The 11,806-nt window shown below is 43.8% G+C and overlaps 1 protein-coding gene across 2 annotated transcripts in view; it reads right to left on the reverse strand.

Moving 5' to 3' along the window:
* notch1b (notch receptor 1b) overlaps nucleotides 1–11,425 on the reverse strand; it is a 41,902-nt gene extending 30,477 nt beyond the window's left edge. For both annotated transcript variants that reach the window (XM_023417087.2, XM_023417086.2), the window contains exons 1-2: nucleotides 11,167–11,425; nucleotides 10,334–10,415 (exon numbers count right to left, since the gene is read on the reverse strand). In XM_023417087.2, the coding sequence (XP_023272855.1) occupies nucleotides 10,334–10,415; nucleotides 11,167–11,224 (140 nt within the window). In that variant the 5' untranslated portion in view covers nucleotides 11,225–11,425. The remainder of the gene's footprint in view (nucleotides 1–10,333; nucleotides 10,416–11,166) is intronic.
* Between the last annotated feature and the right edge of the window lie 381 nt (nucleotides 11,426–11,806).

The following is an 11,806-nucleotide window of genomic DNA, read 5'->3' on the forward strand; positions in this document are numbered from 1 at the left end:
AGTTTTTCCAAACCGTCACATATCATATCATGTCTTCTAATGCGTACAGTCCGGACTTGATCGTGACAACAAAACATGGCTGATCAACATTAAACACAGTTTTTTCATCACTGTTGTTCTAAAAGTTACATTCACTCAGTCGCCGTGGGACGCCAACTCAGTTTTGAGCACCACATAATAAGATAACTCCTTGAGCAGGATAATATTGTGTTATTCATCCTGAAGAGTTTCACACAGAGAGGCAGCTGTAACGCAGACTTTAAAGTTGGGAATTGAAAACAAAAGCATCAGATCGGTACTCAGTATTGATATATACCATGACCTCAGTAAACTGCACATTTTACGCTCTTGTTGACCGACCCGGTTGACCTGCGACGATTTCTAAAGAAACCTTAAAAAGACATAATGGAAATCTTGATATGATATGATTCAACATCTCGTGGCTATGTAGGAGTCATCTACAACAACATCCAATGTGTTTTTCAAACATGGTTCTGAAGTGCGTCAGACTTCCTCTCTTTTTTTACTCTCTGATAAAACAGAAGTATCTTAAGATTAAAACTTGTGATGTAGCTGCTGGAATTCTTCTACATAATTTCTGAGCATCTGTATCCAGACCCTCAGACAGTAGCAGTGTGTGTGGTGAAGAGAGGTGGGGTAGGGGTTGAAGAGGGGGAGATTGGAGGGGGGGGGTCTGGCTGCTAGAAGGCCAGTCTAGTTAAGCCCCAGTGGTGGCGGGTGCTGAGGTCGTGAGGCGCCACACGAGCTCGCTGGAAAAAGGCCGCGGGGAGCAGGTGCGCATGTTAATGAGGAGACAGCAGCTGCTGCCCCGGCCATTCACCCCCTCCTCCCCAACACCTCCCATACCCCCTTATCCCACCACTCTGCCTCCTTCCTCTCCATGGCACCCCATCCTATTACTGTCCTAAAGCCCGGAGAGCGGCAAGAGTACTGCAAAAAAAAAAAAAAAAAGCTTGTTCATTTATGAATTAGTCTGATTTATACGAGTTGGAAAAAAGTTCTGAAAAAAAATCTAAGAAACGAGTCAGAAAAGAGGATCTAAGAACATTTAATAAAAACATAAAATCCACTTAAAATCTAATTAAAATGTGTGAATGTATTTGAAGACTCGAGCTGGCTGCTCAGATCTTATACTTTAAACGCAATGATACTTTAAATGACATCTAGAGTTGGCCATTTTTTTTTTTTACAGTGTTGGTATCTGAATGGCAGCCCCCCCCCCTTCCTCAAATGGCTTAGCAAATGAGAAATGAGGAGCGAGAGAGGAAGAGAAACGAGAGGGAGAGAGAGCGAAGGATGAGTGGGCCCATTGTTTTTCCTCCCCATTCAGAGCTGACCACAGGCCGGGCGTATTCAGCTGTTACACCTCCTCTTTCCTCTCCTTCCCCTCCTCTCTCTCTCTCTCTCTCTCTCTCTCTCTGTATCCAAAAAATCTTTCTCTGAATCTTCTTTCATTATATGTGGCTCATCCCTGTATTTCCCCCCCCTTTTTTCTCCTCATTATTGGTTTCACTTCCTCTGTTCAAAGGCGTATTGGTTGCTGGCATCCGCTCGCTCCCCTCTGTGCACCTTCTTTCCCTCCAAACCCTCTCACCCCCACTTCTCCTACACCCCCCTTTTATAAGACACCACATTAAGATTTATAAATCTCAAATGACTACTGCTCTCTCCCCCAAAAACTTTCTCCAAGCTGCTCTGCAACTTTTTAGTGGTCTGCGATGTTTGAGGCCAAGCGTAAGGCAGAAGAAAAACTCAAAATCCAAAACGCACACACAAGCAGCGGGACAAACAAAGGAATCAGAAAGAAAGGAAATTGGAACTGGTTTGGTTGGGTTTTGGAGGGGGAGAAAGACAGAGAGGGGTTGCCAGTTCAGCAGGAATTTTGGTGTTTACTCTAAAGAGTCTGCTGTCCTGATTCTTAACCCGAGAAAACCTCAATAGGGGCTTGCTGGCAGCCGCACTTTATGGTTCCTTGAAAAAAGTCACACCAGCTTTGAAACCGGCATCTGCCCTCGCAAAACAGCCCAGCGTCTCACACCAAGGCCTAAAAGACAAACCGCCCCCCCCCCACTCCTCACCCTTACCTCGGTGCACGTGGACCCACTATCCAAACACACTCTGGCTGAGGTGCAAGTAGTAAGTCAACTGTAGCACACGCTAGGCAAAGAATGCTAACAGTTTGCTCTTTAACTTGGCGAGAGCCCGTCAAATACACACTCAGCACAAAATGGCTTTCACAGGCATCCCGCTTAACTGTCTCAATGTGAGCTCAAACGTATAAAAAAAAAAGAGGGGGGGGTAAGACAAAAGATATTCAACGACTCTTTTATGGAGTCTTGGTTGTGTTCAAAACAAACAGAGCAAAGCAGCTGCTTCAACAAGAGAAATCTGCAGGCCTGGCGAGTGGGATAATCTCAACAGCAGCAGGTAAACTGGGCTGCTGGAAAGGTAAATAAAGAAGACATGAAAAGAGGGGCACAAATCAGAAGCTGAGCAAATATCAGGTGTTTGGGAGGTATCGTATAACTGCAGGACAGCAGTGGAATTATCTCTGTGGTGAGGCCGATACTGTTATTATCTTTTCTGTCATCCCTGCCCAGTAGCCCTCATTGTTCTCCTCTGCTCTCACTTCTCGGCCGTCTCTTCTTCAATCCCTGCCTCAGTAGCCCGTGGCAACAGGTCCGCGACACTGATGGGATGCATAACAGGGCCGGGGCGGCGGCTCGAGCCTCCAGCAGATGTTGTGGTGACATCTGACCCTCGGCCAGGCGTCACTCTAAAAAAAAGGGGCTTTCCTCAGTGTCGGGCCAATCTGCCATCTGCCATCTTTGTGAGGTCACACACAGATGGGGACGGAGGCTTTGAAAGTAATATGTGGGCTACACATGTGCACTGTATACAAATAAAAACCTAGAATGAGGGTACAGGTTTTGGCAGCTTTACGGGCCCCTCTCTCTATGGCTTCTAAGAAGCTTACTGAATTAGGTTGTACATTTATTCAATTACTGTGGCGCATAAAGCTCTGTGGGAGACAGAGTCAGTGTCCGGATTCATTACTGTAAATTACATCATTAGGAATATTTTAGATTAATTCTCTTTTTTTTTTTTTTAGGTTAAAGCAAAACATAACCAAAGATGATCCATGTTTATACTGTTAGTTAAAAGAAATATTACAGTTTATTAAAACTTGCGTCTCATTTTCTTTCCTCCGATTGTAAACACAAGTGATCAGGAGATCGAGACGGTTGTAAACAAACTAGATTCTCTGCACCACTTCATTCGTAGATACAATAAGAAGTAAGGGCCCCTAAAATGCTGATGATAATCCTCTGTTGCACAGGAACATTAATGTTTCTGGACAGGAAATACAGGGCAAGAATGTGAGAACAAATGTCCCCGGCCACACTCAAACCACCAACACTGCAGTTTATGTGACACAAGTCAACCTGAGTGATTATTTTAACACTCACTTTTGTTCTCTCTTCCGAATAACGTTTGACTTACCTGAGATTCTGTTTAAAACTGGTCTGGCTTGTGTTTCTTGCCTCATGAGACTTTATTTTCATAATGTTGTCAGGGAGGGCTGAAAACATTTAAATAAGATTATAGAAAAATGTAATTATTATTTAATAAACTAGTGGTTTTATGTCATGCCTCTCTCTCTCTCTCTCTCTGTGTCAGGTGTCTTCTTCAGTGACAAAGAGCTTTCAGCCCTGAGTCAAACTGTGTTAGTGGAGCATGTTTGTACCTCTGCTCCCCCTCCCCTCATCCCTCCTGTCTCCCCACCACCCGTTCTCATTTCCTGGCTGTTTGGTTCTCTGCCTGGACTAAGTCCCCTTTAGTCTTGTCAGATCTGTTTTACAAGCATTGCCCAGGGGGGGCTTCTCTGTCTGCTTTCCTCTACACTTTCCTCTGTCTTTTTTTTTTTTTTGTCCTCTCTTGTGTTTTCCCAGCAGCATATAGATACTAACCACGCTGACAACTCTGCCACCACCAGTGGAGAAAATCAGCACTAAAACACAAACTTAAAATTCAGCTTCAATCGCACAAATTGAGTCGACTGAAATAAAAATAGCTCTAGGGCTAAAACCAAAGCTGGCACAAAAACGACGTTGTTGTTTGTTGTGGAACCGAAACCAAAGTTACCACCAAATCCCCACTGGCTACAGAAATTACAGGGGAGGCGCTGCCCCTTGTTCCCTCTCCTTACATCCATCCTTCTTTTCCTTCCTCTCTAATAGTACAGGAGAGCTGACCTGACCGGCCCACATCTGGCAGCCTTCATTAGAGACCCTGTTTATTTGGGAGCACTATGGCCACAGCCCATGGGAAAGAGCCAGCTCCCCCAGGGATCAACACTCAGTGTGTGTGTGTGTGTGTGTGTGTGTGTGTGTGTGTGTGTGTGTGTGTGTGTGTGTGTGTGTGTGTCTTGATAGTCATCACAGCTCTAATGACTTCTGCCACTGCTTTGCTTTACGAGGCTGGGAACCACTTAAAGGCTTTACGGATGTCTGAAGGTGTAGCTGCTGACAGTGCAACCGGACCCTCAGGTTGTTACTGTACACTGCAGCCTCAGGGGTTGGAGGCAGAGCATGCCAAGATGTCCCATCACCTCATCCTGCCCGCGCCCAGTCGCCCTCCATAAATCAAAGCTGGTTTTAGATTTTATTCGTTTTAAACAGCATTTATTTTGTGAGTCAGACAAAGTATAAAATGCACTGTTAAATAGTAACTAGTAAACATGCGTCACAAACCAGTGTCCGTACGCTCGGCCGGAGATGTTATTAGAGGGTGAAGTGCCACTTTATTTTGTTTAAACAGCTGTCATTTTGAAATTTAAAAAGTTACACAGGAGTTTTTCGCTATTCAGAAAGACCAAGAGTGATAAGTTGAACGAACCCGGTATGTTGCAACTACACAGCAGTCAAGTTCAAACTGACAGCTAATGCTAGCAGATAATTTAAGATAATCTAACATCTAACAAAAACTGTCATTTTGTTGGCGCAGGGGTTTTCAAAGATTGACACTGTTCCCACCCTCCACATACACAAGACAAACAACTACACCCTCCAGGCTGTAGAGTAGCTATGAACTACAGCTTTTTAAGCCTCTATTTGTTTAAAACTAGCACCATTAAAAGTATGCTGAATTAGCTATTAGCAATGTATCCGTGGATGTACAGAGAGCTTTCAGTGAATTACCTAAATACTGAAGAGAAACTTTAAAAATCGATGATTCTCAGGCAAGTTCCTGGAGTTATTAGGACCATCTGTTTCCTGTGACTTCTAAGAGGATTTATGGACGGATTTGTATCCTTGATAAATGTAAGTCACACTAAATCTAAAAATGTTAACGTCTTATGTCTGCGTATTAAGATTGGGAAGGACCTAGACTTTTGACTCAAGTTCATCTCATGCAGTACAAGCCTCAAGTCGCTCCCTCAACGCCTCGATGTAATCTGAAAACAATACTAGCTGTACGTGTAAAATGATTAATCTAATATCAGTTCTTATGTTAACTTTTATTTGGAGCACTTTTCACAGTCTTGTTAACTGTCCCTCTTAAATGGAGCAGTGACCTTCTACAGAGGTATTAGTGGGGTCCTTTTGACCCGTCCCAGACACTCCTGGCTTCAACACTACAACTTGTCATGTGTGGATGTGTGTGCTGAGCTTATAATCCTTAAGGAGACTGTCATTTTTTCCCCTCTGTGTAACGGATACGTCGCCTGGTATCAGTCTTATGGTCTGCATTGCTGCTCAGCTGAACAAACTGTTGTACTTCACTACAAAGGGCATCACGCTCCATTCTCCTAAATATCCTGTGGCTGAGTGTGTGTCAGGCAAGCGAGAGTGACTGAAAGCTAAAGGCACACCTGGCAGACAAAGTCGATCTGTGTCTGTGTGGAGCTGAATGGGCAAAACCACAAGTAATCATGGGTATTATGGAGCATGCTGCTGTGTGGGCGAGTGCACGTCCCTCTTAGCTGTTATACTATAACCCACAGACAGGTGGTCTGGCCGAAAGAAAAAAAAAAAGAAAAAAAAGCAATGAGGAAGTGTGGTTTGGAGAATGCCAAGTGGCTTTGTCTCACACACACACACACACACGCTGACTGTCAGTCCTCTTAGCCTGCGATCAAAGTTTATGTGATTTGTCTTGGCATATGCCAACCAGGGAGGCTCAAATATCACTAATCCCCGACGCTGAGGTTCCCCACCACCAAGTCGCTTCATTCAGCCAGAACACTCTGCCGATCAGCGCTCTCACCAGCCGGGCTCTTGCCAAAGGGAACCCGACACTGGCGGCGGCGGCCATATAAAAGCCTTGCGCTGTGTGTTTCTCGTTGTGTGATGATATGATCAGATACAGCACCTCTTCTTCCCTCGGGCCACTCTGAGGCTGTTTCCTGACTCTGAATGGAGGTGTAGGGTGGAGGGAGGGAGGGAGGGGGGGTTAAGATAGACTCATCTGACCGGAGAAAACAGAGGTGCCATTGAAAAATCCCCAGAACCAGAGAGACAAGGGCTCACTTTCATTGAAGTGGATGTATATTGTAGCAGTCGCAGCACATACCAGCAAGGAATTAATGACTGTTTGTTATCTGACGCTGTGTTCACTGAAACAGACAAATCTGAAAATCCTAACGACAGGATTAAAGTTCTCACATTTTCAGATCCTAAGTGCTTCTCATTCACACTGAAATCTAAAACATTTTTCAAATATTTCAAACTGAGTGGTCCCAGAAAATGTCAGGAGCATTGGAAAGGCTTCAATTTTCTGAACGGGATCTGTTCCTATAGCTCTTATGATTTTATCCATTGCACTTTTAGGAGTTCTTGTTCCGTTCTGTGTTAGCTTCAAAGCGAAGCATGAAACGTAATTCCTGACATTGGCAATAGTAGTTTAACACATCAATCCCATCTCAAGATCTAGTAACATCAACAGATGTAACTCCATAACAACTGAGCGAGCTCCATTTGCTGATGAAGATCATCTGATACAGCTGAAAGCTCTGGGGGGGGGGGGCAGCTAGAAAGTGGACCTAGAGGAGGGACTGTTTTGACAAGCTACTATTTCCAACGTCAAGAATATGTTACATGCTTTTACATGCCGCTAAAAATCATTATCAAGTCCCAGTAACTCAGAATAAACTGCACAAACTTCTGGTGCGTGTGTTTGCATCTTACAAGTCTGACCTCATTCATACAAACTCCGGCACTGAAAGAACCTAAGCCTCAGCATGTGACTCCCTGCCATCACCAGGCTGTCAGAAACCTGTTGTATTTTTTCATCACACTTACTAACCGGTGATGAATGTATGTGATCTCTGAGCAGCGTCCTTCCTCGCTCCGACATCTCTCATCTCTCTGGGCAGAGAGAAACTCTGCTGCGAGCTCTTTTCATTCTGGCCATTGTGCCACTGGAATTTGGGAGTTATTTTTCCTGGTCTGGATTGGCTCGGCTCTGTCACTGCTCCCTCCTGCCGCTGCCAAGCCTCTACAGTAAATGAGAGGCCTCCTCGAAGCCCTTTGGAGATAAACTTCAGTCAGGACCTCACTGGGCCAGGCAGGCCAGATATGAGGAGGAGATGGTATTTATGTTATGGCATGTCAAGTAGGCATCTCTGTCAGACTATATAAAACCAATGCCACTTACTTGACCTCCACATAACACTTCAGTTCAAGAGCGGCGGCTTTTTGATTGAGGTGAAACCAACTCATAATTCTGCCACGAATGAAGCAAGGCTCAGGGGAAAAAACAACTGAAAAAAAATCCTTCACAAGGCCAAGCAGGATCTCACAGTTAAACGATCGACAATATATCAATTAACCCTCTCCTGCTGTAGTCAAGCAATACACTTGACACTGTAAGACCTTTAACGCCTTTGTTTGATGAGATAACTTCACCTCACGCTAAGCTTCAAACAGGATCCACCTGGTTGCAATTATTTCTTGCTGTTCATGTTCCTGACACTGCCAGCTGCGCTGCTGTTCAAGAGTTACAGCGTGAATGCATTCGCTGTGGAAGCCATCGATCTCGCAGAACACTCGCAGGAAGTTCATGGAAAAGCAGTGACGTCAGTGAACCTTGCTCTGGGTTTTGGAGCTGGAGAGAGAAAGCTAGAGGCTCCAGCAGTTTGTGAACATCTGCAACCGGTTCACTTAGCAGATCAGTTCACTGGTGAATTAACCTGAGCTGAGTGCTCAGGTTGTGAAATAACGGTCGTGTAATATCTTTGGAGGATCTTTGACAAGTGTGAGAAATTGAGTCTGATCATATCATCTAGATTGTTTCGGCTTAAGTTTGAGAAAAGTGACTGATCTTAACTAATGCTAGGAAGTAAAAGTCAGAGTATCAAAGAGGTTTTGTTAACAATATTAGTCTCAAGTTGGAAAACAACACTAATTTCCACACTTAATGCATCTTAAAGAAACATCCTGACTTGAACTTGGGAATGAATAAATCCTCCTTAACAAGCAGCAGCTGGTTGAATCCTCACTCTCAGTTGCTGACAAGCTATACATTGTTTGAAAGCAGAAAGCCTGATAATTCCTTCTGAGTAATTAGTTACCTTATATCACGGTGACAGAACACTAAAATAATTAGAATAGTCAAGAAACATTAGATTTTTTGCGAGTATCACCCAGATAGCTCCCTTACAGAAGATATCAGGTCCATAACTGTCAACAACATGGATCAGGAACACTCACTGTTTTATTTGGGGTATGTTGGTTTTGGGCTTGTGCAGAAGGAAGGTGGTCTACAGCAAAATACACGAGGAAAAATGTGACGCTTCCACTTCAACTAAGTCTAAAATCCTCAATGAGTTTCACTGTTAATTAATCTGGTAATTATTTTTCAGATTAATCAATTAAACTGTGAAAAATTCGCCATCTCATCTTCCCACAGCCCAAAGTAATGTCTTCAAATTAGATTACATGAATATACGACACATTAAAGCAGCAATAGAACAGAATACTTTACAAAATGAAAAGATTTTATCAAAATATTTTTTCCATTTCTCTGTCAATCAACTTATCATTTCAACTCTAAATTTTTGATGCCCAAACTTCATCACCCTAAACCTTTTCTCAAGAGTTCCCAGGCCTCTGGTAGCACAGTGACAACTAACACAATAAGAAAGCAATGTTATGAACACACACACACACACACACACACACACACACACACACCAAGCCTTGTGCGCTCACTCAAACCTTTTCAAAACTGCGAGTATGCCCATCTCCATGTTTAATTGGAGAAGTCTGAGGAGGAGGACAGTGCAGGGACACAATGCTGGCTTTGTGGCCCAGTGAGGAGGTGAGGTGGGGGTGTGTGTGTGTGTGTGTGTGTGTGTGTGTGTGTGTGTGATTGAGGGGTGAATAACACAACCAGACCAAATTAAGATGTGGCGCGGGGCCAAGATAGCTGCCTGGGTCTCACAGCAGTCCCAAAGCTGTGACCCGGCCGACCCAATCATCCGCCGGTCAGCGGCAGTAAGATGACACTGGACACTGGGTGGTGCTGCCAAGTGTAAAGAGGGCTATTGTTGTAATAAAAAATAAAAATAAAAAAAAGACTTCTGGGCAGAGCGGGAGCTTATTGGTTTACATGTGAACTGAAGACATCTCCAAATACTAAACTCTGAAGACAGAGTGTAGAACTTTTCTCCAATTTTTCAGGTTAGAAAACTTTTACCATCTGCCATCTGTCCAGGGGAATGAGGGAGAGGGAGAGAGAGCGAGAGAGAGGGAGAGAGAGAGAGAGAGTGAGAGAGAGAGAGAGAGTGAGAGAGAGAGAGCACTGAGGGCCATTGAGGAGGGGACAAAATCCCAGGAGAGAGGGGGGGCGGTGGAGAGGGTGTGTAGGAGGACAGGGTCTGAGGGTCTCTCTGGGAAGCCTCACCCAGATTAGTCACACAGAATTAATCGTAGCAGAGAACAATGGTCGCCGAGCTTCTGGCAACCCCAGCTGTCGCTCCGTGAAAGAAAAGAAAAACAAGATTTAGGGCTGCAAGAGTTTGGCTGCAGAGGGGAGAGTGTGGTGGCACTGACACACACACACACACACACACACACAGTGACCCCTGTCCTCATCAATGTCCACTCATTTCTGTCTCTCCTCTCTGACCATTTGCCTCCCAGAAATAGCAACACTGGTATGAGCGCTCCACCTTTACAGCCCTCACATGTCAACCAAAAATCTGAGTCATCCCCGATTCCACAATCACACATTTTCAAATCCTCTTTGTAGGTTTTCACTTCGTTGTTTACTTGTTAAAAAAGAAAAATGCAGATGTCAAACTTACTTGCACTCTCCATTCCCATCTGGAGTTGCTTCACATCTCCCCTGGTTCAAACACGCCTCCGCGAGCGTGGAGCATCTCAGGCCTGCGAAAGGAAAGTTTTAATACACCTGCACTTTGCTAAAACTCTTTAAAAAAATAATCAGTGGAACATCCCTGAAGCTTTTTTTTTTTTTTTTTTACAATGGCACAGGTAAAACTCCATCAATGTGAAGCCTAGGTGTGACTCTTGGCCACCTCAAAGTGCAGTTTTTGTGGTGAACAGGGACTTGACACCAGTCTGGCAGCAGCATGCTCCTCTCTGCAGCTGTACCATAAAGAATGTGCCATTTGGGGAGTAACACAGCTTTGCAATAATAATTAAAAAAAAAAAAAAAAAAAAAAAGGACACCCACACACATACTGCTCTGACTCCAACCTGCAAAGGCATGCGTTTACATACTAGTGAGAAAAAGTTGAATGTTTGCTGGGCAAGTGAGCAACAGCTGCCGGGGCAAAGTAAAAAAAAATAAAAAGAGCATACATTGACTTTGCCGGTGAAAACGTGACATGTTTAGGATAAAGCCGACAGATGAATTAAACCATAGAAGTAAACTTAATGAATGTAAATTAAACAGTAAACGGAAACCTGCAGGATAAGTTTAAAAAAAAAAAAGTTGGGGGGAAATTGCTTTACTTGAGCTACGGTCAATCACCCAACAAACGAAAGTGAATGTGTCAAGTTACTAAAACTTTAGTTTACGATAAAGAGTGAATGAACAGTAAAAGTATATTTTCTTATCTTGCTGAAAAATACATCATAAGTCCCAGAAAGTGAGAATCCCCCCGCCACTCACCTCGTGTTAGTCCTATTAGCGACAACAAGAAAGTTAGTTTGACAAAGAAAATATGCATTCCTTCTGGTTTAAAACGGTTGTACAAATCCACGTGGGTTTTTTCATAGATCCGATATTGTGTCTTCCCCTCCGACAGGTGAAAAAAAAAAAAAAACACACAAACAACTTTCAGTTCATCCTTCGGTAGATCCACAGAGAAAGTAAAGCGCGTCTGTGAACTCCGAGTATGAGATGTTCTCACTTCAGTTCATGAGCTGTAAATGACCTGAGGGACGCACCTCTCCTCTTGCTGCTGCGCACTGAGGGGCGTTATTCTTCAGTGGACACACACACACACACGCGCGCGCGCACACACACGCACCACACACTAGCACAAGCTTTACAACTTGATGAAGAGATTAGTAAGGAAGTTTGTTTTCTTTTACTTTCCCGGGCGTTTTTTTTTTTTTTCCACAGAGTGATTGGTTAATTAACAAGTCTGAATCATTAGTGCAGCAACTAGTCTGTGACAGCGATTTCATCACTCACTCACGCCCTATAAATAAAGTTTGCTTTGGTGTAAATAAGTTATTAAATATGTCATCAGAGCACACAAGTTAAGCTCTTAACCTGAGGGAGCACGTGCAATAAAACAAACAAA

Source organism: Seriola lalandi, unplaced genomic scaffold, assembly GCF_002814215.2.
Source record: "Seriola lalandi dorsalis isolate HSWRI2012SDOR001 ecotype SW California unplaced genomic scaffold, Sedor1 jcf7180002054572, whole genome shotgun sequence".
Classification (NCBI taxonomy): Eukaryota; Metazoa; Chordata; class Actinopteri; order Carangiformes; family Carangidae; genus Seriola; species Seriola lalandi.